We start from the raw sequence: 23790 nt of genomic DNA, 5'->3' as shown, positions 1-23790 counted from the left end.
TAAATGCAAAAGGGTGTGAAAACCACAGTGGCAGTCTGGCCTGGTGTCAAAAGGCAGAGTCAGGTGGATCTCTGTGAGTCTGAGGCCTGCCAGGGCTACACAGTGAGACTCTGCAAAAGAAATAAAAAACAGGCCTGGAGAGATGGCTCAGAGGTTAAGAGCACTGGCTGCTCTTCCAGAGGTCTTGAGTTCAATACCCAGGAATCACATTGTGGTTCACAACCACCTGTAATGAGATCTGGTGCCTTTTTCTGGCCTGCAGGCATAACACTGTATACATAACAAATAAATAAATATTAAAAGAAACAAACAACAAAAAACTCTAATGCAATACAAATGATTTTGTAATGACATCAGGCCTTATGAGGGTGCAAATCCTTTGTTAGTGGGAAGATGGATGCCCTGGTGCCTTAGCGTTACCACAGGAGCAACCTCAACGTAGCTTCAAAGCTGTTTAACCCCAGAGGGGCATTCTAACACACAACTACAAAGATGCAGCTTACTTCCTGCCCTGCATCAGCTCAACCCTTCTCTGAAAGCACCAAGCTCCAGGTATTTCGTTGTAGCAAAACCTCGACTCTCACACACCTCGCTACACTAGCTGTTTCAAGTCAACATCATTGTCAGCTGGAGTGCAAAATAAAAACCAAGAAAGGCAACGGGACACACAGGGTTTCTTGATGTTTTATTATTAACTCCCCCCAAAGAGCAGTGAGTGGCCCAGAGAAAAATGAGGAGACCCACTCTCCAGCGGCAGGGACTCTGTGTCCTGTCCCTTCCCAGACTTTGTCAGCCCAGCTTGATGGACAGCAGTAAGGTGGCAAGAATCCCCGGCAGCTGCGGGGAGACACATCCCAAACAAAGTCAAACTGGACGAAGCTGGCGAGATGGCTCAGAGGGTAAGGCGCTTGCAGCTAAACCTGACGACTTCTATCCCGAGACCCGCAAGGCGGAAGCTGAGTCAACTTTTGATGCCTGCAGGTTTCGCTCTGACCTCCACGCGTGTACAGTGGCACAGAGCGTCCATCTCACACACAAATGTTCCTTCCTCCCTCCCTCCCTCCCTCCCTCCCTCCCTCCCTCCCTCCCTCCCTCCCTCCCTCCTTCCTTCCTTCCTTCCTTCTGAGACAGGGTTTCTCTGTGTAACAGTTCTGACTGCCCTGGAACTCGCTCTGTAGACCATGCTGGCCTCAAACTCACAGAGATCCACCTGCCTCTGCCTCCCAAGTGCTGGCATTAAAGGTATGCACCACCATCCCCCTGCCACACACAAATATTTTTAAGATTATTTTTACAAATTTGGTTTATGTGTATGAGTGTTTTGTCTGCATGTATTTATGTGCACCAACCATGTGTGTTGCCAAGACCCTCGTCCGTGGTCATTGGTCTGCCGCTGGGAAAGGATGGGGCAGATAAAAGGCAGCTCTGAAGGCTGAAACTTTTGGCTAATGAGGCAAGAGTAAGCCTCCTGCCTCCCTGCCGTTTGCCCCGCTAGAGGACTACATTTCCCAGAATCCTCTATAATGACTTCCTTTGAGGTTGCACCAATAGGAAGCCTCTGTTCTCTATCTTCCGGTAGCGGCTACGAAATGGAAGGATCTCCTCGGTACAACCGAGAAAAGAAGACCTCTTCTGTTTTCTTCTGCTAAACCCATTATTTATTTTGTTTGTAAAAAGGGTCTCATTATATAGCCAGGATGTCCTGGGAGTATCTATGTTTGGCAGGCTTTCCTTAGAACTCATAGAAATCCCGCCTGCTTCTGCCTTTCCCGTGCACCACCACGCCGGGCTGGTTTTTTGTTTTGTTTAGAAAGATTCTTGTAGCCCAGGCTGGCCTCAAACTCCTGATTCCCCTGCCGACGCCTCCCAAAGCCTAGGATTATTGGTGTGTGCCACCATTCTGGCTTTTGGTTAAAAAAGGTGTTGGGTTTTTTAATTATCATCCCTTTTTTTTTTTTTTTTTTTTTTTTTTTTTTGGTTTTTCGAGACAGGGTTTCTCTGTGGCTTTGGAGGCTGTCCTGGAACTCACTTGGTAGTCCAGGCTGGTCTCGAACTCGCAGAGATCCGCCTGCCTCTGCCTCCCAAGTGCTGGGATTAAAGGCGTGCGCCACCAACGCCCGGCTATCATCCCTTTCTTTACAGCGAGTGAGCATGTGTATTTGTTCCTGCAATGGTATGCGTGTGGAGGTCAGAGAACAGCTTGACAGTCGATTCTTTCCATAATGTCGATTCAGAACTTCGAAGTCAGGTCATCTGGCTTGGTAACAAGGGCCAATTTGCAGCTAGGCCATCTTGCTCCCTGTGGTGCAGGTGTGTGTGTGTGTGGTGTGTGTGTAAGCATGTTTGGAAGTGCATGCTTTTATACATAGGGTCAGGTGTTGATCTTGGTGTCTCCTGTCAGCTTTTAAATGATTTATTCATTTGTGGTCAGGGAAGCTGCAGCTCAAATGTGGAGGTCTGAGGACACCTTGTTGGTTCCCCATCCGCCTTATGGGTTCTGGGTATCCTAAATCAGCCTCATGCTTGTGGGGCAGACATCTTACAGGCTCAGACCTTGAAGCTTTTGTTTTGAGACAAGGTCTCTAGGTATTCCTGGCTGATCTGCAACTTGCAGTGTAGACCAGGCCGGCAACCCTTGAACTTTTAATGCTCCCTCCTCACACCTTGCATGTTCTGGGAGTGCAGGACCTACCACCACAATGGGCTCACACGAGAACTCTTCGTTTTTAGAAGGAAAGCCTGTGATTTTGTTTAAGAGTTAGAACTGAGCATCGTGGTGCACACCTTTAGTCCCAGTACTCGGGAGGCAAAATCAGGTGGATCACTATGAGTTCCAGGCCAGCTGGGTCTACAGAGCTAGTTCTGGGGCAGCCTGGCTAAATAGTGAGATCATGTCTCAAAACCAACAAGTTGGGGAATGTTCTAATGTTTATTGCTTAATCCGTGTGACCAGGACATACCATAATTCATTATCTCACAAGTCTAGGTTGTGTAAAAGAAACAAAAAACAAAACAGGTCCAGACTTACTGAGACTCACTGGCCGTTGTTACCTCTGTGTGGTGTGTGCACTTCTGTGTGCTCATGGGCAGCAGGGTTGGGGGTAGGGGATGCTGTGCTCCATCACTCTCTGCCTTAGTCACTTGAAGGAAGAGTCTCCTGCTAAATTTGGAGCTGGGCTGTACCATCTTGAGGTCCCTGTGTGTCAGCCTCCCCAGGGCTGGGACTGACAGTGTAACCCTCCCTCTTCAAGGCGGCCCTCTAGGAGGTGACTAGATCTGCCACTAGGAGGAGCGTCTTCCCCAGGGATGGAGTTCTGGTGGGGCCTGGATGACTCACAGCAAGAACAGGTCATCATGAAATGAAGGTGCCTTCTGTGTCCCGAACCTTCCAAGCACACCTCTGCTCTCCACAGACCTAAGAGGATCCAGGAACATTCAGCTTCCCAGCTGCCTGAACCATTATCCAAAGTGAACCCCTGGATGGGGGTCGGACACGGGGGTGATTCAGGAGGTTCATGGTCTTAGTCAGCTACATAGTGAGTTTAGGGCCAGCCTAAGATACAGGAGACCCTTGAAAACAAAGAAACAGTGCCAGCAAGAATTCTAAGGCCAGTTGTGGCACTCATCTCAGTACTTGGGAGGCTGAGGCAGGGGGATTGGCTCATTGAGATTGACCTACACAGTAAGATCATTATCTCAGCCGGGCATTGGTGGCGCACATCTTTAATCCCAGCACTCAGGAGGCAGAGGCAGGTAGATCTCTGTGAGTTTGAGACCAAGCCTGATCTACAGAGCAAGTTCCAGGACAGCCTCCAAAACAATGCAGAGAAACCCTGTCTCGAAAAAAAAAAAAAAAAAAAAAGATCATTATCTCAAAACCCCAAACTCCACAACAAAAATGTATCAAATGGTGTTTGGTGGCACCTCCTGTCTGCAGTATCCACACCCAGGAGACTAGAGCAGGAAGACTGCCATGAAGGCCAACCTGGGCTACATATGAGGTTCCAGGCCAGCCTGGGCCATGGAGTAAGACTATATCAAAAGGCAAAATAAAGAACCTGAGGATGTGACTCAGTTAACATTGCCCCTGCTTAGCATGAGTAAAGCCTGGTTCCAGGCAGTGTGTGCCTGTGAGTCCAGCTCTGGGAGGTAGAGGCAGGAGGACCATCCTAGGCTACACAGGTAGTTGGAATCAGAAAATGAAAAAACAAACAAACAAAAAACCAGGTTTAGCTTCACAAAGGCTTTCCTAGCACGCAGGAGGCAAAGGCAGGTAGATCTCTGTGAGTTTGAGGCCAACCTGGTCTAGTGAGGCCAGCCAGAGATAATTAGAACTTGTCTCAAAAGGGGGTGGTGGTACAGGGGGGGTCAGGAGATGGCCCACTTGCTGGTCTTCCAGTTCGATTCCCATGGTGTTTCACAACCATCTATAGTGGGATCTGGTGCCCTCTTCTGGCATGTAGGAAGGAAGGAAGGAAAGAAGGAAGGAAGGAAGGAAGGAAGGAAGGAAGGAAGGAAGGAAGGAAGGAAGGAAGGAAGATAAATTTCCCATAACCTTCTATGTGTGAAGGTTATGGAAATATGTGAAGCTGTGCCTTTGCCCAGGCATCTTTTGATTGATTTAGTAAAGAACTTAATGACCGATAGCCAGGCAGGAAGAGGTTAGCTGGGACTTCTGGGCAGAGAGAAGAGAAGCGATAAATCTAGGCATGGCAGCAATGCCAGAGTAGACACAGAGGAAGCAGGACATCCAGGAGGAGAGATGGAAGCTATGAGCCACGTGACAGCAATAGATTAATAGAAATGGACTAAATTAAGTTACAAGAGCTAGTTAGAAACAAACGGAAGCTAAGGACAAACTTTTTAATTAATAAGAAGTCTCCATGTTCCGATTTGGGGCCTGTCAGTCCAAGAAAGCCTACTACAACCTTCTGTAACAAATAAGAGCTAAACCTCTCCCCGAGCCACGGCCACAAATTATGTGTGTCAGTAAATCCTAGGCCCCTGGCTCACTCATCTAGCCACAGGATCAAGGTGGCCTCAAACTCAGAGATTCCCCTGGTTTCTCCCTTCCAAGTTCTGGGATTAAAGCTCTGTGTCACAGCACCCAGCACGGGAACTGGCTGAGATGGCTTAGTGGGTAAAGGAGCTTGTGGCCGAACCTGATGACCCAAGTTTGATGCCTGGGATCCACATGTTGGAAGGAGAGAGCCAACTCTGCCATGCTGTCCTCTGTCTGACATCCACACATGTGCATGCACACAATCAAATCAGTTGATGTCATTTTCTTCAATGACAGGTGGGGTCTCACCTGCACGGCTGCTGCTCGCAAGGAGACTGCGCTCAGGGTGAAGCTTTGAGTCCTGGTGATTTTCAGAAGTTTGGCGAAGCAGCCCTGGGACACAGATAGACCAGAGCTGTTAGCAGCTCAGGGACTCCAGAGCCTTTGGCCCCTTCTGTCCCCGTGGACCAGTCAGAGTTCTGGGGTTCTTTCATCTCTGGCCTGGCTTCCTTTTCACTCCCTTCTCCAGTCTGTGCTAGAGAACGGGTTTGACCAGTCAGCCCCATCCCCAGAGGCTGTGTGGTCTCAGGAAGTCAAGGTGCCTCTCTGTGCATTGGCTACCCCAACCCTAACCCTAAATGGGACTAATGCTATGAGAGTTTCGTAAGGACTTCAAGAGTTCACATGGGACCAATCAGCTGTTATTTCTTCCCTTTCTTGTTCTTCTTTTTTTCCCTCTCCAAGACAGGGTCTTATTGTATCCCCTCTGCTGTCCTGTAACTTACTAAGTAGACCAGGTTGATCTCAAATTCAGAGATCCTCCTGCCTCTGCCTTATGAGTGCTGGGATTAAAGTTGTGGAACACGATGCCTGGCTTCTCTCTCCCTTTCTTTTTCTTCTTTCATTTCGTTTTAGTTTAAAATTTTTGTTTTATTATTACTGTGTGTGTGTGTGTGTGTGTGTGTGTGTGCTTAAGCACATGTGTGCATATACCCTCAGAGTCCAGAAGAGGGTATCTATTCTGGTTGGCTTTTTGTAAATGTGACAAACTAGAATTATCTGGAAAGAGGAAACTTCAGTTGAGAAAATGCCTCCATCAGATTGGCCTGTGGGCAGCCAGGCGGTGATGGCACACGCCTTTAATCCCAGCACTCGGGAGGCAGAGGCAGGCAGATCTCTGTGAGTTCGAGGCCAGCCTGGTCTACAAGAGCTAGTTCCAGGACAGAAAAAAAAAAAAGATTGGCCTGTGGACAGATAATATAAAGGGCGCTTTTAATTTTTGACTGATGATGGATGTGTGAGGGCCCATCTGGCTGTGGGCAGCACCACCCCTGGGCAGGCGGTTCTGAGTGGTATAAGAAAGCAGACTGAGTAAACCATGAAAAGCAAGTCAGTAAGCAGCACAACTCCACGTATAGATAGGTCAAAGGTCAACTTCAGGGGTCAGCTCTCTTCTTCTGCCATGCAGTCCAGGACTTGAACTCGGAACCTGGCAAGTGATTTACTTCCTGAGCCAACTTGCCTGCTTTGTTCATGCCTTTTCAACCCACACCTGCCATGCAGTGCCTCAGAGAACTAACTGGGTTCGTTTCTCTCATGCTGACTGCCCATCAGACTCAGTGAGGGACTTGAGATCATCTACTCAGAAGCTGGACACAGCTACTGGCTCCGTGGCAGCCATGGGGAAGCACCTGCAGGAGGTCCTGGGTCACCATCAGCTGAGTGAGTTCAAGGCCAGGTCAGCTACACTTGACTCGTTTTTGAACAGCTGAAATGTGCCCAGAAGAGGTTGGTGGTTGTTTCTCTAAGGTGTGGGAGGCTCTTGGGTCCATACCCACACAAGAAAAGGTAAAATGATCAATTGCCCGCTATGCCTATTTCAGAGTATGTTATAAAAGGCGTGGCTCACCTTCTCCATGGCAATGTTCCACTGTGTAGAGAAGTCTTCTGGCTCATTGTATCCGCCATATTCCTCCTCAGAGTCAGAAAGGTGTGCTCCGAGTCCACATCCTGAACCTTCTGGGAGAGTCCAGAAGCAGAAGCACCAAGGGAGAGACAATGAAAAAGAGAGCCTCCTGCCTGTGGTCCCTCCCTCCCTCCTTCCCTCCCTCCCTCCCTCCCTCCCTCCCTTGCTCTTTCTTTTCCTTGAGACAGGGTCTCACGTACCTCAGATTAGCCTCAGATGCACTATGTACCCAAAGCTGACCATGAACTTCTGACCCTCCTACTTCTGCTCAAGTGCCAGAGTTATCGAGTGTTATTTCTTGGGGCTAGAAGTTGGGGTTTTCTTTGACTGCCATCACTTTCTCTCCTTTCCTCACAGTTCTGAAGGGCTAGAACCGTTTCTATGAGGCTGCCATGGCACTGGCGGGAGAGGAGCAGAGCAGGAGTTCAAAGAACCCGGACCACCTGCGCTTTCCTACAGGCTCGCCAGACCATCACTTGAGCCTAAACTCAACTGGGCTGCCTGGCTGGAGAGATGGCTCAGAGGTTAAGAGCACTGACTGCTCTTCCAGAGGGCAGGAGGCAGGAGGCAGGAGGCAGGAGGCAGGAGGCAGGAGGCAGGAGGCAGGAGGCAGGAGGCAGGAGGCAGGAGGCAGGAGGCAGGAGGCAGGAGGCAGGAGGCAGGAGGCAGGAGGCAGGAGGCAGGAGGCAGGAGGCAGGAGGCAGGAGGCAGGAGGCAGGAGGCAGGAGGCAGGAGGCAGGAGGCAGGGAGGCAGGAGGCAGGAGGCAGGAGGCAGGAGGCAGGAGGCAGGAGGCAGGAGGCAGGAGGCAGGAGGCAGGAGGCAGGAGGCAGGAGGCAGGAGGCAGGAGGCAGGAGGCAGGAGGCAGGAGGCAGGAGGCAGGAGGCAGGAGGCAGGAGGCAGGAGGCAGGAGGCAGGAGGCAGGAGGCAGGAGGCAGGAGGCAGGAGGCAGGAGGCAGGAGGCAGGAGGCAGGAGGCAGGAGGCAGGAGGCAGGAGGCAGGAGGCAGGAGGCAGGAGGCAGGAGGCAGGAGGCAGGAGGCAGGAGGCAGGAGGCAGGAGGCAGGAGGCAGGAGGCAGGAGGCAGGAGGCAGGAGGCAGGAGGCAGGAGGCAGGAGGCAGGAGGCAGGAGGCAGGAGGCAGGAGGCAGGAGGCAGGAGGCAGGAGGCAGGATTGAAAAGGCATGAACAAAGCAGGCAAGTTGGCTCAGGAAGTAAATCACTTGCCAGGTTCCGAGTTCAAGTCCTGGACTGCATGGCAGAAGAAGAGAGCTGACCCCTGAAGTTGACCTTTGACCTATCTATACGTGGAGTTGTGCTGCTTACTGACTTGCTTTTCATGGTTTACTCAGTCTGCTTTCTTATACCACTCAGAACCGCCAGCCCAGGGGTGGTGCTGCCCACAGCCAGATGGGCCCTCACACATCCATCATCAGTCAAAAATTAAAAGTGCCCTTTATATTATCTGTCCACAGGCCAATCTTTTTTTTTCTGTCCTGGAACTAGCTCTTGTAGACCAGGCTGGCCTCGAACTCACAGAGATCCGCCTGTCGTGCTAGGGATAGAACACAGGGCCTCTCGAAAGCTGAGAAGGCTCTATCCACATCCACAGCCTTTCAGTCTCCTTTCCAAGGGATTTGATGGAAAACCACGCCTTTTCCATCCCTGATCCAGGCTCCCCAGCTGTATTCATTTGTACCCACATCCCCAGCACTGGGTTCCATGGTGCCTCCTACACATTTATTTCCGACATGTCTCACTCCTCATCAACCTGTCCTACATCTCCCCTGCCCCTCTAACCTCCCTCCGGGAGCACAGATCCGGAAGGCAATTTAGATCAACTTATTTCTGTCTTCCAGGGAGAGGGCTATGCAGGGAGGCTGCCAAGTCTCCAGGGCCTGGATTGTGGCATACTTACAGCCGTGAAGCCATTGAATAAAGACAACAGCTTCTTCAAGAAAGAATACGGCGTGTGTATTTCAGGCATGATGTGCAGACCTAGGTGCCCTGGATGTTGAAGCCAGCATCTTCCCTGGATCTCTGGGCGGCTGAGACCCAGCTGTTAGCAAGGGATGCTCAAGCTGACTGGCTTTGCTTCCCTTTCCTGGTGACTTCCCTTTATCACCTCACAATAGGAAACTGGCTGGGCTCGGTGGCACACACCTTCAGTCCCAGCACTAATAAACACCCCCAAGGGTAGGATCCCAGCACCTATCCAGTGGCTCACGACTGCCTGGACCTCCATCCAGCTCCATGACATTTTTTTTTTGGTTGTTCGAGACAGGGTTTCTCTGTATTGTTTTGGAGGCTGTCCTGGAACTTGCTCTGTAGATCAGGCTTGGTCTCAAACTCACAGAGATCTACCTGCCTCTGCCTCCTGAGTGCTGGGAATAAAGGTGTGCGACACCAACGCCTGGCAGCTCCATGAAATTTGATGCCCTCTTCTGGCCCCTGCATTCATATGGCAGACAGCTCACATGAATACACATGCACTTACAGGAAAAAAAAATACAAAAAAGCTTAACAAAGGGGCTGGAGAGATAGCTCAGTGGTTAATAGCACTGGCTGTTCTTCCAGAGGACCCAGGTTTGATTCTCAGCACCCACGTGGCTGTTCACAGCAGTGTGTTGTTGGGCCCCAGCCCCATGGGGTCTCTGTGAGTTGCTGGTCAGCCTACAAGTGCAACTTGTTTTCCAGTCCAAGTGCTTTCTGTTTTCTAGTCCTGGCTTACTGCCCTGGCCTTGACCCTCTGACATCAACATCCAGCAGGAGGAAAACAATGATCTCTTCTACCTGGGGTTTTTTCCACTGTGCTGTAAACTTGTATAAAAAGCTCCTCCCTCCTACAAGGGAGAGACCTGTTAGCACTTGCAATGAAGACACACACATACACACTCTCCTGGCAATAAAGGCAACACATGCATTCTATTAGGACAAACAAATGGATGTCTGGTCTCTCTTTTCCTGATACCCTGGACTTGCTTGTGGCGCTGGCACCACAGTGTGTAACTCCAGTTCCAGGGGATCTAACACCTTCACACTAATGCACATAAAATAAAGTTCAAAATTATTTAAAAACTAACAAAACAGTAGGCAGCTGTGGAGGTTGACAGTAGTGGAAAACAGGTCCCCTTACGGCCCCGACTCAGCTCCTTCTCCAAACAGGCCACACTGAACAGCGAAGGAGATAAGCCACCAAGGAGATCAGCCACCAAGGAGATATCAGCCACCAAGGAGATCAGCCACCAAGGAGATATCAGCCACCAAGGAGATATCAGCCACCAAAGAGATCAGCCACCAAGGAGATCAGCCACCAAGGGCAGCAGAACCACCAGGGCCACAGGGCCACCAGGGCCACCAGGCAAAGGACTGGCCCTATATTTGCCATGTGAATCAGTGACATCCCCTGCCCCTAAATCCTAACCCAGTAGTTGCTCTCTAAATCAGTGTAGCATGAATAAGAAAGGGGCTTCGAGGTCACACATTTTGTTTTGTTGTTTTTTAATTTAATACATTTTAGCTTTCATAATACATATGTATTTACCTTCATTTTGCATGTATGAGGTTCTGCCTGTGTTCCCTGTGCATGTGCTGCCTACAGAGCCAGAGGGCATTTGGTGCCCTGAGACTAGAGTTACATATGGTCGTGAGCCACAAAGGGGGAGCTGGTCATCAGGGTTAATGGCAAGTACATTTAGCCACTGTATCTTGTCAGCCAGTACATTGGATTTTTATGTGTTTTCTGAGGGTTGAACTCAGACCCTCACGGTTCTCCTCACCTTTTGTATTTTTGAGAGTTTCATGTAGCCCAGGTTAATCTCAAAGTAGCTATGTAGCTGAGAATAATCTTATACTTTTGTGTGTGTGTATGACAGGGTCTCTTTGTGTGTTCCAGGTGGCCTGGAAGTCACTATGGAGACCAGGCTGGCCTTGTACTCACAGAGATCTAACTACCTGCCTGCACCTTCTGAGCTCTGGGATTACAGAGTGCACCCCCACAGCTGGCTTCACCCTTTGAGACAGTGTCCTGCCTCCCCCGCGTGGCTGGTGGAGGAATATGTTTCTTCCACAAAGAATCCTGAGCCACTGATAGCTGCTGAATCCGTAGGATTTTTGAGCTTAAAGGACGATTTCCTTGAACTGCAAAATTATACTGGCCTGATGAAGCAGCGGCAAGGGTGGAATTCTGGAGCTGTCCCCTGGCGGTCGCTAGGGGGCGCTACGGCCACAGAAACTAATTGACGCATCTCCGTGTCTGAGACCTTTGGGTACACATGCGTGCTTCCGGTCTGGTGAGGCCCTCCAAACTGTTCCTCGTGTCAGGAGCACAGGGCCACAGTATCGCCAAACACTGTTTTGTGCCGTGTTGCCCTGGCACACGTTGTATGAGGGCTCCATGTCCCCACTTATTCACCGAGTCCTCTCCTCCTCTCTCCCCTCCCCACTTTCTTCTCCCTCTTCTCCCCTCTTTGAGACAGATCTTTTGTAACCCAGGCTGCCCCCAAAGCCCACGTATTCGAGGATGATTTTGAAACTCTGACTTATTAGCTCTGTGTGGAAGCAACACTGTGGGAGTCTTCCACAGATCCCGCTCCAGCTGGTCGTGTAGCCAAGGATGGCTTTGGACTCCTTGTTTTCTCTCTCTCTCTCTCTCTCTCTCTCTCTCTCTCTCTCTCTCTCTCTCTCTCTCTCTCTCTCTCTCTCTCTCTCTCTCTCTCTCTCTCTCTCTCTCTCCCTCTCTCTCTCCCATATTATTATTGTTATTATTATTATTTTTTTTTTGGTTTTTATGAGACAGGGTTTCTCTGTATTGTTTTGGAGGCTGTCGGTCCAGCCTGGCCTCGAACTCACAGAGATCTGCCTGCCTCTGCCTCTATTCTTATTCTTCTTCTTCTTATTATTACTGAGACAGGTTTCTCTATGTAGCCCTGGCTGTCCTGGAACTCACTATGTAGACCAGGCTGGCCTCAAGATCTGCCTGCTTCTGCCTCCCAAGAGCTAAGATTAAAGGTGTAGGCCTGGGTAGAAACAGGAGTGAGTGGGCCGGGCGTTGGTGGCGCACGCCTTTAATCCCAGCACTCGGGAGGCAGAGGCAGGCGGATCTCTGTGAGTTCGAGGCCAGCCTGGTCTACAGAGAGTTCCAGGACAGCCCCCAAAACAATACAGAGAAACCCTGTCTCGAAAAAAAAAAACAAAATAAAACAACAAAAAAATGGTGTAGGCCACCACCGCCCCAAGTTTTCTTTTGCCTGCAGATATGTCTGTATGAAGGCATTGGAGCCCCTGGAACAGGAGTTACAGACAGTTGTGAGCAGCCATGTGGGTGCTGGATATTGAATCCCGGTCCTTTGGAAGAGCAGCCAATGCTCTTAACCACTGAGCTATATCTCCAGCCCCCAAGTTTTCTTTTATGTTTGAGATTATAATTATGTTTCTTCCTTCCCTTTCCTCCCTCCAAACCCTCCCATACACCCCTCCTTGATCTCTTTCAAATCCATGGCCTCTCTTTTCATTAATCATTGTTACATACATATATGCATATGTATGTACATACACACTCCTCAAAATACCTGCCCAGTCTGTATGTTACGTGTATGTATGTTTTCAGGGCTAACCACTTAGTACTGGATAGCCAAACGGCACTCTCTCCCTGGGGGAGGCTATTTCTCCCCACTCAGAATTCCTTAGTTGCCTGAAGTTCTTTCTGTAGGGTTGAGGCCTCCTGGGCCTTCCCCTGTCCACTCTGAGATGTCTACTGGTGCTGTCCTTGTTTACCTCACTTTTATGTAGTTATGTTGGTGATACGTTACAGGCACAGCTTCTGATATTTCTAGAAGACACATCTCACAGTAAACTCCCTGGTCCTCTGGCTCTGCCAGTCTGTCTCCTCTGAAATGTTCCCTAAGCCTTAGACACAAGGGTGCTTTGTAGCTGTTCCATCCGGCCTGGGCTCCCCAACTCTGCACTGTGGTTGTTTGCTTTGTAGTGGCCTCCATCTGCAAAGAGAAGTTTCCTTAATGAGGGTGAGCACTAAGAAGATTTGGTGGTAGGTGCCTCAGGTGGCTTTCGGGGTGTTTGTTGTTGTTGTTTGGTTTGGTTTTGTTTGTATTTCAAGACAGGGTTTGACTGTGTATCCCTGGATATTCTGGAACCAACTCTGTAGACCAGGCTGGCCTCAAACTTACAGAGATCCGCCTGCCTCTGCCCCACCTCCTCCCAGTGGCCTTTTTGTTTTATGATTTATTTTATTTCACATGTACAAGTGGTCTGTCTGTATGTATGTCTGGGCACTGTGTGTGTGCCGGGTGCCCTGGAGATCACAAAAGAGGATTAGATCCCTTGGAATTAGAGATATGAACTATTGTGAGCCATCATGTTGGTGCTGGGAACCAAACCCAGGTCCTCTGTAAGAGCAACAACTGGTCCTCACCACTGTACATATCTCCAACCTTCACCTTAAACTCTTTTTTGTTTTGTTTTGTTTTTTGAGACAGGTTTTGTGTGTGTGTGTGTGTGTGTGTGTGTGTGTGTGTGTGTGTGTGTGTGTAGACCAGGATAATCTGGAACTCACAGAGATCCGCCTGCCTCTGCCTCCTGCGTGCTGGGATTGGGATTAAAGCCTGCACCACCACTGCCCAGCACTTCTTCTCTTTTTTAAACGTCTGATTTGTCATAGTGACAAAAAAAACTGACTAACACCGTTACCAGCCATCAGGCTAAGAACTTTCTGTGTCAATCCATGCTTAAATGCTTTTACTAGCAGCTGTTAATTATGCATGCTAATGGGATTCAGTATGATGCTGTCATAAATGTGCTGGTGGATTTGCTGTCACAGTGGACTTGGTGCTGTCTTTATCCCTTCTTCACAAATGAGGTGACTGAGGCGTGAAGGAGTAGACATCTGCCCCACGCTAAAAGGAGTGTTGAAAAATCTATCTGTTTCTCTCTCCATCATTCATGTCAGGAGAGTGTCAATACCCAGGGAACCACATCTCCAGCTGTTTGATTATCTGAGAAAATGCTTGCCCTGATTCCAAGTTGGTCTTGAACTTTTGACCCTCAGGCCTCTAAATGCTTAGGTAACAGTTTTGAGCCACTGTGCCAGGTTCTCAGCTGGGTGCACCTGCTGAGCCTAGCCCGGAGGATCATGGGACTCCAGATCACATCCTGCATCAAGCAAGCGAGAGCGAAACAAACCAGTTCTGACCTGAAACTTAGCCAAATCCTCTGGGGTCAAAGAAAACAATCGGCTCAGCAGAGGAATTTTCCTTGCTGGAGTCATCTGCACTGTGTTGTAGCTCTCCTTTGATGGAAAGTGGGAAGGTCAGTGGAAGAATTTCTCAGGGCGGTTAGCAGCAAGCCAGGTGCTGTTGTGGCCTGGAATTCTCCCTCCTTCCCTGGAGGCAGCCTCTGGGAAAGTTGCTAGTATAGAAAGCAAGTTCCTGGCTGGATGGTGACTCATGCCTGTCAGTCATCCTGCAGGCCTGTCAGTCATCCTGCAGGCCTGTCAGTCATCCTGCAGGCCTGAGTTTGATCCCCAGCACCCCATTAAAACAAAATAGCGGGGTGAAGCAGCATGTGCCTGTATGTAAGAACAAGGAATCAAAGAAGGAGGATCCCAGGGGGCTCACTGATCACACACACTCACACACACATATATACTCACACATGCACACACTCACATATACACACATTCTCATACATACACACACTCACACACACATATACACACACACACACACACACACAAGCAATGGTCTCCACAAACAAGTGCCTACATGCATGTGCGCACACACAGGAACATGTACACATGTAACATAAACACAAAATTAAAGTAAATATTATCTTATACAAATAGTGGAGGCCAGGTGCAGTGGCGTTCCTGTGATGCCAGCACTAGGGAGGTTAGAGGCAGGAGACTGGTGAGTTCCCAGCCAGTCTGGCTACACAGCAAGGCCCTTCTAGACCGAACCAAGGGCTGAGCAGCTGGACAATAGCGCATGGGCTGCGTGTGGGCCACACACATGAAGAGCTGAGCTCAGAGCCTCAGAGCCTATGTCAAAAGCAGGGGCAGTGGCCCAGGCCTGTAATCTCGGGGATGGGGAGACAGAGTCAGGGGATCCCTGGAGCTCGCTAGCAGCCAGTCCAGCTGATCTGGGGAACCCCAGGTTCAGTGAGAGGATGTACCAACTGCAGGTCTGGGCCATGGCTTGGTGGCAGAGCACTGGCAAGCATACCAGAACCCCAGGTCTGTCTCCACCTCCAGCACCGTACAACTCAGCACTCAGGAGGCGGAGGCAGGAGGGTCAGGGTCATCCTCCTCTGTAGAGTGAGTGTGAGGCCAGCCTCGGCTAGAAACCCTGTCTCAAACATAAGTAAGTCTCTAAACAGTTGAAAGACTTGAGGTGGGGAGGGGTTAAGGAAGACAGTCTCTGGCTCCCACAGGCAAGCACACACGTGTGCACATTCACACACACAAATCAAACAAGGAGACACACCTTGTGTCTCAGTGGTATGCAGCTTCTCCAGAAGGTACACAGCCCTGAGCCTCCTGTTCATCACCGAAGGGACCATCAACTGGGGCTGGTGAGGTGACTCAGTGGGTAAACACACTTGCTGCCAGGCCTGACGGTCCACGTTGTGACTCCCACACAGTAATAACAATGAGTACTGACTCCCAAAGACTGCCCTCTGACCACCACCTGGGGCTGGGGCACAGGCACTCTCTCAAGAACACACAACACAACGTAAAGAAATAAATGAGCTGGATTGTGGCACATCTTCAATCCCAGAACTTGGGAGGCAGAGGCAGTTGGATCTCTGTGAGTTTGAGACCAGCCTGGTCTACAGTGAGTTCCAGGACAGCCAGAGTGGTTACAGAGAAACACTGTCTTGAAAAACCACCCCCCAAAAAGAAATGATTTTTAAAATCTTAATTTAAAAATACATTGTTTTTTTCTTTCTTTTTGGTAAAAAAATAGATTATTTTAAAACATTTTAACTTAAAGATACATTCTGTTTTTTCTTTTGAGACAGGGTTCCTCTGTATTGTCCTGGCTGTCCTGGATCTCACTATATAGAGCAGACTGGACTCACACTCAGATCGGCCTGCCTCTGCCTCCCAAGTGCAGGGATTAAAGGTGTGCACCACCATATCAGCCTAACAAGTACACTTAAATAATGAAATGGCATAGTAATATCATAGGGCTCATGCAGTTGTCTTTTACTACTCTTTGGCTCTTTTGTTCTTTGCTTTTTGGGGGACCCACCACCCAGCTTCCAAATAAATCGCACAAAGAGGTTTATTATTTCTTATGAACACCGGACCTTAGCTTAGCTCGTTTCTTGCCAGCTTTTCTTATCTTAAATTATCCCATCTGGCTTTTGCCTTTGGACTTTTATCTTTCTCCATTTCTACAATCTGAATTTCACTCTTACTCTGTGGCTTGCTGTGTAGCTGGGTGGCTGCCCCGTACATTCTCCTCTTCTTGTTCTATCTGGCTCCTTCCTCTCTTCCCAGATCTCTGCCCTATTTATTCTCTCTGCCTGCCAGCCTCCCTGTCCTTTCCCCTGCTTGTTGTTGGCTGTTCAGCTCTTTATTAGACCAGGCAAAGAATCACAGCTTCACAGAGTTAAATAAATGCAGCATAGCAGAATGCAACATGTCTTTGCATCATTAAACAAATGTTCCACATCGTAAACAAATGTAGCACACCTTAAGATAATATTCCACAACAGCCTCACACATCCTTTCTGAGAATTAAAGAAACCTGGGTGGCTCGCAATTCAGTGTGGCCATGTGGAAACAGTTTTATATTGAGTAGTGTAGGAAATACGGATGAAAACACCTGAGTATTTCATTCGGGCACAATGTCATTTCAATTTTTCATTTTAACATTATTTCTTTATTGTAGAGGTTGGTTCTCTCCTTCCACCATGTGGTCCCACAGATCAAACTCAGGTGGTCAGGTCTAGTGACTTTTTTGTTTTGTTTTTGAGACATGTCTAGCCCAGACTGGTCTATAACTCCATGCTAGCCTGGAACCCACTATGTAGCCCAGGCTGGTCTATAACTCCAGGCTAGCCTGGAACTCACTACATAGCCCAGGCTAGTCTAGAACTCACTATGTAGCCCAGGCTGGCTTTGAGTGCTTAATCCTCTTGCCTCAGTCTTCCAGGATTGACTGTGCTGACATTTCTAAGGTCAGCTACTTAGGTTTGCAGTAGAAAGTGAGGGACTTTGCACTTTCCTCCTCAGCATCCCCTTCCTCCAAAGCATCCCCTCCCTCCTCAGCCTCTCCTCCCTTTTCAGCTTCTCCTCTTTCCACAGCCTCTCCTCCCTCTTCAGCTTCCCCTCTTTCCACAGCCTCTCCTCCCTCTTCAGCTTCCCCTCTTTCCACAGCCTCTCCTCCCTCTTCAGCTTCCCCTCTTTCCACAGCCTCTCCTCCCTCTTCAGCTTCTCCTCGCCCCTCAGTCCCGTCCCCCCCCCCCCGGCTTCCCCACTGCAGTATGGACTCTCGATGAAACCTTCCCCAGAGCTGACTTGAGTTTCTATGGACTCTAGGGCCATCTTCGAAGCTCTTGGAACCTAGCAGCCACTCAGCAAACAGAAATGACCATTGCAGTTATGTCACTGAGAGTTGTCCCTGGCAAGCTGTCTCCTCTGGTCAGAAAAACTCCCCATTGAACCAGGACTCTCACTAAGCCTCGTAACAATTTTTACTTCAGTTTTCACGCATGGTAAAAATGTTGTATTTGTGCGTGGACAGGCACCTGCTGTGGTGTGTTTGCGGTGAGCGCAGACTCGCAGGTCAGAGGACAACTTGCAGGTGTCAGTGTTTCCACCCATCATCTGAAACCCGGGTATGAAACTCAGGCCTTCAGGCTTGGCGACAGACAAGTGCCTTACCCCGTGAGCCATCTCTCTGGCTCCGAAGGTGACCTTTCGCATCTAGCCTCCTGGGGCAGCAATAATGTCTTTAAGATCAACTAGCTGTCACCCATAGCAATAAGTTTTTGTCTTCCTGAAGAATATTCCATGGTACGGACAAACCCTGGCTCAACATTCACTCCTGGACACACAATTGGCCACTTCAAGTCACTGGCCATAATGAATAAGGCTGCTATTTCTACTGTGGTTACATTCATGGACAGTGGGTTTTATGGTGGGGTGCAGGGCATTAGCCAGCTGAGGGACAGTTTTATCAGAGTTCAAGAGAAAAGCACTTGGATAGACATGCTGACATCCCAGCAGCCACTGGGAAAAGGTAGAGCATGAATTTTAATTGGTCTCAATAATAAAAACTCAGAGTCAGCTATCAGGGGGTGAAAGCCGAAGGATCAGAGAAGCAGAGTGGTCAGTCACTAGAGTTCTCACCTCTACCGATGCTCAGACCACAGGGGCATCCTGTCCTCAGATGCATCCTCAGACTGCCTGCTTCAGACTGCCCGGAGCTCCTGTCTCTTCCCGCCTTATATTCCTCTCTCCGCCCAGCCTTTCCCTTTCTGTCTCCACCTCCTTAGTTCTGAAATTAAAGGCATGTCACTCCAAGTACTGGGATCCTTTCCGTGAGCTCTGTTTCTCTTTTAGACTGGATCAATTTCATGTAATTCAGGGTGGCCTTGAACTAACAGAAATCTCCAGAGTGCTGGGATTGAAGGTGTGTGCCACCACTGCCTGGCCTTTGTGGCTAACTGATGTGGCTAGCTTTGCACTCTAATCTTCAGACAAGCTTTGTTAGATCATAAACAAAATAGCGTCACAAGAAGGTGAGAGACAGGAAGGGAGAAAGTCATGTCTATTATGAAAGCTGAGGGAATAGGAAGGGTGGTGGTGAGGCAGGGATGGAGGTGCTGCATTCTTTAGACTGCTTCCGTTGTCTGGGAGCATCAGCATCTTTCAGGACCCAAGAAAGCTGGGAAGAGCAGTCTCACTCCCTGCCCAGGCTCCGTGGGACCACCTGGGGCCCTGATGCAGATTTTGAGGGAACTGGAGCCACTAGGTTGCTGGAGCAGGTATTTATTAGTGACAGGGGTAAAGTTAAGGAGTTTAGGGGGGATTTTTTCCCTTGGGTATACATTTGAAACTTTTAGGCATACAGTTTGGTAGTTGGGGAAGGGGAGTCCCGAGATCCACCCTCAGGAATAGGCAGACTTGGCAGGGGAAATAGATTGTTGGTTGATAGATGATTCTTATCTGGAGTCAGTTTGACCTGTGAAAGGTGGATCCAAGTGGATTCCCTGAAGCTTACAAGGAATTTTTTAAGTTTACAAACAGAGATGTTTTAGATACGTTAGCATTACCATTGTTTGTCATCTGTACTGAAATCCACATTGTAGAACACAGTAAACTCACGCCTTTGAATCATGGTAGAAGCCTGGAGACCAACAATTATGGGTTACAGTATTAACACACTTTCCAGAGACCTGAATATATAGATTGGACAGAGATGTTTTTAGCACAGTGAGAATCATTTTTAAGTCTATACTTAAAAGACAGCCAAAGAAAATTTTTAAATTTTAGCTTATGACTATGATAATAGTATTCAGTGTTTATCCAGGGCTAGATTAATAGCTTATTAGAACTCCATGGATTAATGTTAAAACCCTCAATTTTTGAAGGCTCAATATAACAATAGCATACAGAAAGAAAGAAATCTGAAACTTTTTTTTTTCTTTTGAGAAAGGGTTTCTCTGTATAGACCTGGCTGTCTTGGAACTTGCTTTGTAAACCAAACTGGCCTCAAACTCACAGAGATCCCCTGCCTCCTGAGTGCTGGTACTAAAGGTGTGTCTCACCACCACTCAGCTCCAAAAATTTTTCATTTTTATGTGTATCTTAAGTCACTTTCCTATACCTTTACAAATGGCATTTACATACCCTTTATGACTTGCATTTACATATCTTAAAACATTATCAGTTGAGAAGATGTCTCCATTAGATTGGCTTGTGCAAGTCTGTGGAGACATTTTCTCGTTTGATTATTGATGTGAGTGGGTTCAGCCCACTGTGGGTGGTGCCATCTTGGCCTGGTCCTGGGGTGTATAGAATGCAGGCTAAGCAAACTGTGGGGAACAGGCCAGTATTGAAGTCACTGACCAAGGTAATTCATAAAAGAAAGCATTGAACTGGGGCTGGCTTACGGTTTCAGAGGGTTGCTCCATTACCGTCCTGGTGGGCAGCACGGCAGCATGCTTTGTTAGGAACCAGGTCTGCCCACTTTCTGCCTTCAACAACTCAGCATCTGCAGCCACATCAAGGGACATATACACCCTTTAAAAGGTCCCTTCACCATGGCCCATTCTCCTGTTCTGTCTGTCTGTGTGTCTTTGTTTCTGTCTCTCTTGTCCCTGCTCCAAGGTGGCCTCTCCCCAGTAAATCTCTTGAGTAGAGCTGTTGCAAGGTGTGATCTCTGTGGCAGTCCTTGACCAAGGTGCTCTTCTGCAGAAACCTTGACACTGGTTCCGAGACTCAGTTGAATATTCTGGTGCCTGTGTGCTCTCCTCTTGGGCATCTAAGCTGCACTAGAATCCTGTCTGTTATCTCCAGGACACCTGCAACAGACTCACCTGCAGGCTCACCGATTGCTGGTCGTCCATGCAACAGCCACAACCATTTACACCCTTTAGTTGGCATAAATGTTCTCGGGATCTGAGGGAGTGAAGCACTGAGCATCCGGCAACCCTCTGGCATTTTTGGAGGTAGAGGTACCTCCAGCCATGGTCTTTAAGGCTGTGGTTGACTCTCTTTGCTGACCCCACCTCTGACCCTTTCCCTTGGATGAGGCTTCATTTTTAGCTCAGGTTTTGCCTTTCAGCTTCATTTGAAAGTCCTGGTACCAGGTGCTGGGCTTTCAGCCTGACCCCTGTCCAATATGGTAGTGATCCGCTGAACAACTTTTGTCTTCCTCTTTCAGTCCTCCACGTCCTGAGGATGCCCTGAACTTCAAGCCTTGGACCTACCCCTCTTCCTCACCCATGAGAACAGTGTAGCCTCTCCACCTGGCACCCGACCTGAAAGGCTCCAAATTTATTTCCTTTTATATGGCAAGTGATCTGGGGTGCTCAGGGTGGAGATGGGGCACAGAAAATGGCTCCCATTCCTTATTTTCCTTCCCCTCTCTCGGGGCTCTTTTTGTCTGGTCTCCCTGACACAATGTGTAAATGTCCTGTCATTAAGTTACACTAACAGATCTGTAAGTTTGTTGCAAAGTGGGACTCAGAGAGCAGCCGGTGTGGTGAAACAGTGTTTGTACTCTAAGAAATAAAGCTTGTCTGAAGATTGGAGGGAAGGGCTAGTCACTAGTTAAACACAGAAGTCTGGAGGTCTGTACACACAGACAGGAAGTGATACTGCTGGGAATATAAGGCAGGAGGAGACAGGAACATGGTCTCTTCCGTCTGGAGATTTCATAGAGTTAAGAATTCTAATGGCTGACTGCTCTGTTTCTCTGGTCGTTCAGCTTTTACCCCTGAATATCTGACTCTGGGTTTTTATTATTAAGGCCAATTAGAAGTCGTGCTACAAGGAGGAAAAGCAAGGGAGCAGGCCAGCCCCAGGTTCACACGCCTGTCCTGCACTACAGCGCCCACTCAGACGGAGCTAAGGTGTGTACTGATCATTTGTTTGTGGATTTGAGTCAAATTTTAGAGTCTGATTCTTCAGCTGCTGCCTCCCTCGGGCTTGCTGTGCCTTCCATATGGGTATCTATATGCTTCTTAGCCCCTGGCTGTCCCTCTTTGTACCTTAACCGTTCCTCTCCTTGTCCTATGCCATAAGTGTCTCTCTGGCTTCTGGAGACAGCTTCTATGCTTTTGGGGCTCCCACCATGTGGACAGCTTTCCCTCTAGGCTCTGGCATGGTTTCTCTAGTGAAGACACCGGCTCCCTTCCTCTGCGCTCCCCTGGCTGTCTCTGTCTGCAGCCTCAGCTTCGGCTCTTGGTTCCCTTTGGAGCGTATAGGAAAACACCTGCTGGCGTTCCTTTCTGAGACCCTCTCTCTCCTCCATGGACTCAGATTTTATTACTGCAGCTTGGCCTCAGTACAGAACAATGGCCAAATAATTGACACACTTGATTTCCAAATTCTCTAAGATTGTAACAACTTCTGCTGCCACACAAACAGATCCCAGAGTCTCTTGTCTCTAAGGTTCTACAACTTCCCACTCTTATTGTTTTAATTTCTGAGATTCATTTGCACTTTTTTTTGTCTTAGGAGACAGGGTTTCTCTGTGTAGCTCTGTAGACCAGGCTGGCCTTGAACTTGCAGAGATCTGCCTGCCTCTGCCTCCAAGTGCTGTGAATAAGGACCACCCAGCTGGAAAGAAATATCTTAATAGAGGGAGCCATTATGGTATTATAGAGAAATCTGACACTAGGGAAATTCCTAAGAATACACAAGGATGACCCCTGATAAAACTCTAAGCAATAGGGGCTGGAGAGATGGCTCAGTGGTTAAGAGCACTGACTGCTCCTCCAGAGGACCTGAGTTCAATTCCTGGCAACCACATGGTGGCTCACAATCATCTGTAATGAGATTTGATTCCCTCTTTGGCCCACAGGGATACATGCAGGCAGAACACTGTATAAAATAAATAGATGAATAAATCTTAAGAAAAAACTCTAAGAAATAGCAGAGAAGGGGATTGATCACTAAGAAATAGTGGAGAAGGGGACTGATCTGTCCTTCCTTTGTAATCAGATTGAGGACTACCTTTATCCAGTAGCTGCTGGAAGCAGATGCAGAGATCCACAACTAACCACTGAGCTGAGCTCCCAGAATCCAATCCAAGAGAGGAAAAAGTAATAATATGAATAAAGGGGTCAAGACAATGATGGGGAAACCCACAGAAACAACTGACCCAAGGTAGTGGGAGCTCACTAACTCCAGAGTGACAGCTGAGGAACCTGCATAGGACTGAACTCAGCCCCCGATACAGGAGCTAATTAAGACATGTGGCCCCAGAGTTCAGGACAGTTGTGATACAAGAGACGACTGTGTGCTGCACCCTGACCTGTTTCTTCATCTTGCAGAGAAGAGAAGTGCATGGACACCTGGGTCCCAGTTGCAGGGATTCACTAAAGTTGCCTTGAGGCAAGAAGATAGAGACTTCTTTTGATGCTAAGCACAAAATGGCAGCATAGCCAGGACTATAACGATAGGCTTTCCTTCTTCAGCGTGGAAGTGAGCCTGAAACCTCCTCTGAGAGCACATACAGACATCAGTCACACAGGACTGACTTCTCTAACATGTTGGGACACAACCGCACAAAAAGACAGGAAAGCAGAAGGGTGACCAGCTGTGCAGAGAAAGGGGGACAGCAGGAGTGGAAGTGAACTAGAGTGGATAATGGGGGTAAATTTGATCAAAATGCATTATGTACATGAAAATGTCACAATGAAAACAATATGTGTAGTAAGTAAAAACAATTTAAGGTTTTATTTTGATATTAGAAAATCTTTGATTAAAAAATTGTTATTTTTTTAAGGCTAAACCTAAGAGGGATGGGAGGTGAAGTCCTAGTCTTATAAAACTGCTAACTTATTGTAAACTGTTAAGGATAATTAAGACATGCAAGTTAATAGTCACCTTATAGATACCAGATTCTTTAATATGTTCAGAACTACACTTTTAGTCATGCTACATACTAATGCAATTAATCGCAGGAACAAGTTTTATTTAGTCTTTTGTATATATTTCCAAAGTTAAACAAGCAAAGTTTGTTTAGTTTAGATAAACTTAGTAGGTGGTCTTCAAACTCTCATGGCATTTAAAAAGAGGGGGTGCTTTTCATGGTAGAGAGACGCGCCAGCTCCTGGCATCATGTC

At 48.3% G+C, this 23790-nt stretch overlaps 1 protein-coding gene and 1 long non-coding RNA gene across 6 annotated transcripts; one reads left to right on the top strand and one right to left on the bottom strand.

Moving 5' to 3' along the window:
* Positions 1-672: 672 nt before the first annotated feature.
* Tspan16 (tetraspanin 16) lies at positions 673-18400 on the bottom strand. 5 transcript variants are annotated; one of them, XR_005870419.1, is made up of 6 exons: positions 8882-9096; positions 6912-7021; positions 5312-5395; positions 3338-3415; positions 3052-3160; positions 673-837 (listed from the first exon to the last, which is right to left on the bottom strand). XR_005870419.1 is itself a non-coding variant. In XM_040730232.1 (4 exons), exons 1-4 carry the CDS (start codon positions 18384-18386, stop codon positions 790-792), a joined length of 288 nt encoding a protein of 95 aa, XP_040586166.1. In that variant the 5' UTR covers positions 18387-18400; the 3' UTR covers positions 673-789. The 5 variants fall into 5 exon arrangements, 1 of the variants encoding a protein (XP_040586166.1); XR_005870417.1 differs by having other exon boundaries at positions 3029-3157; XR_005870418.1 differs by having other exon boundaries at positions 3029-3160; positions 6912-7018.
* Positions 18401-21353: 2953 nt separating this feature from the next.
* Positions 21354-23403, top strand: LOC110342537. The gene is made up of 2 exons (XR_002384633.2): positions 21354-21570; positions 22996-23403. It is a non-coding gene; the product is annotated as an uncharacterized LOC110342537 (long non-coding RNA).
* The last annotated feature ends 387 nt before the right edge of the window (positions 23404-23790 follow it).

The sequence above is a fragment of the Mesocricetus auratus genome, unplaced genomic scaffold (assembly GCF_017639785.1).
Source record: "Mesocricetus auratus isolate SY011 unplaced genomic scaffold, BCM_Maur_2.0 Super-Scaffold_100022, whole genome shotgun sequence".
Lineage (NCBI taxonomy): Eukaryota > Metazoa > Chordata > Mammalia > Rodentia > Cricetidae > Mesocricetus > Mesocricetus auratus.
The sequence above is the reverse complement of the archived record's forward strand: the minus strand, read 5'-3'. Positions and strand labels throughout refer to the sequence as shown.

Bases quoted from the DNA above. Each gene is read 5' to 3' on its own strand.
- Tspan16 (XM_040730232.1), bottom strand. From the start codon at position 18,386: ATGCATCTGAGGACAGGATGCCCCTGTGGTCTGAGCATCGGTAGAG. The intron at 7,022-18,340 runs GTGAGAACTCTA...GGACTCTCCCAG, and splicing joins TGGTCTGAGCATCGGTAGAG to AAGGTTCAGGATGTGGACTC. The intron at 838-5,311 runs GTGAGACCCCAC...GTCTCCCCGCAG, and splicing joins TGCGAGCAGCAGCCGTGCAG to CTGCCGGGGATTCTTGCCAC.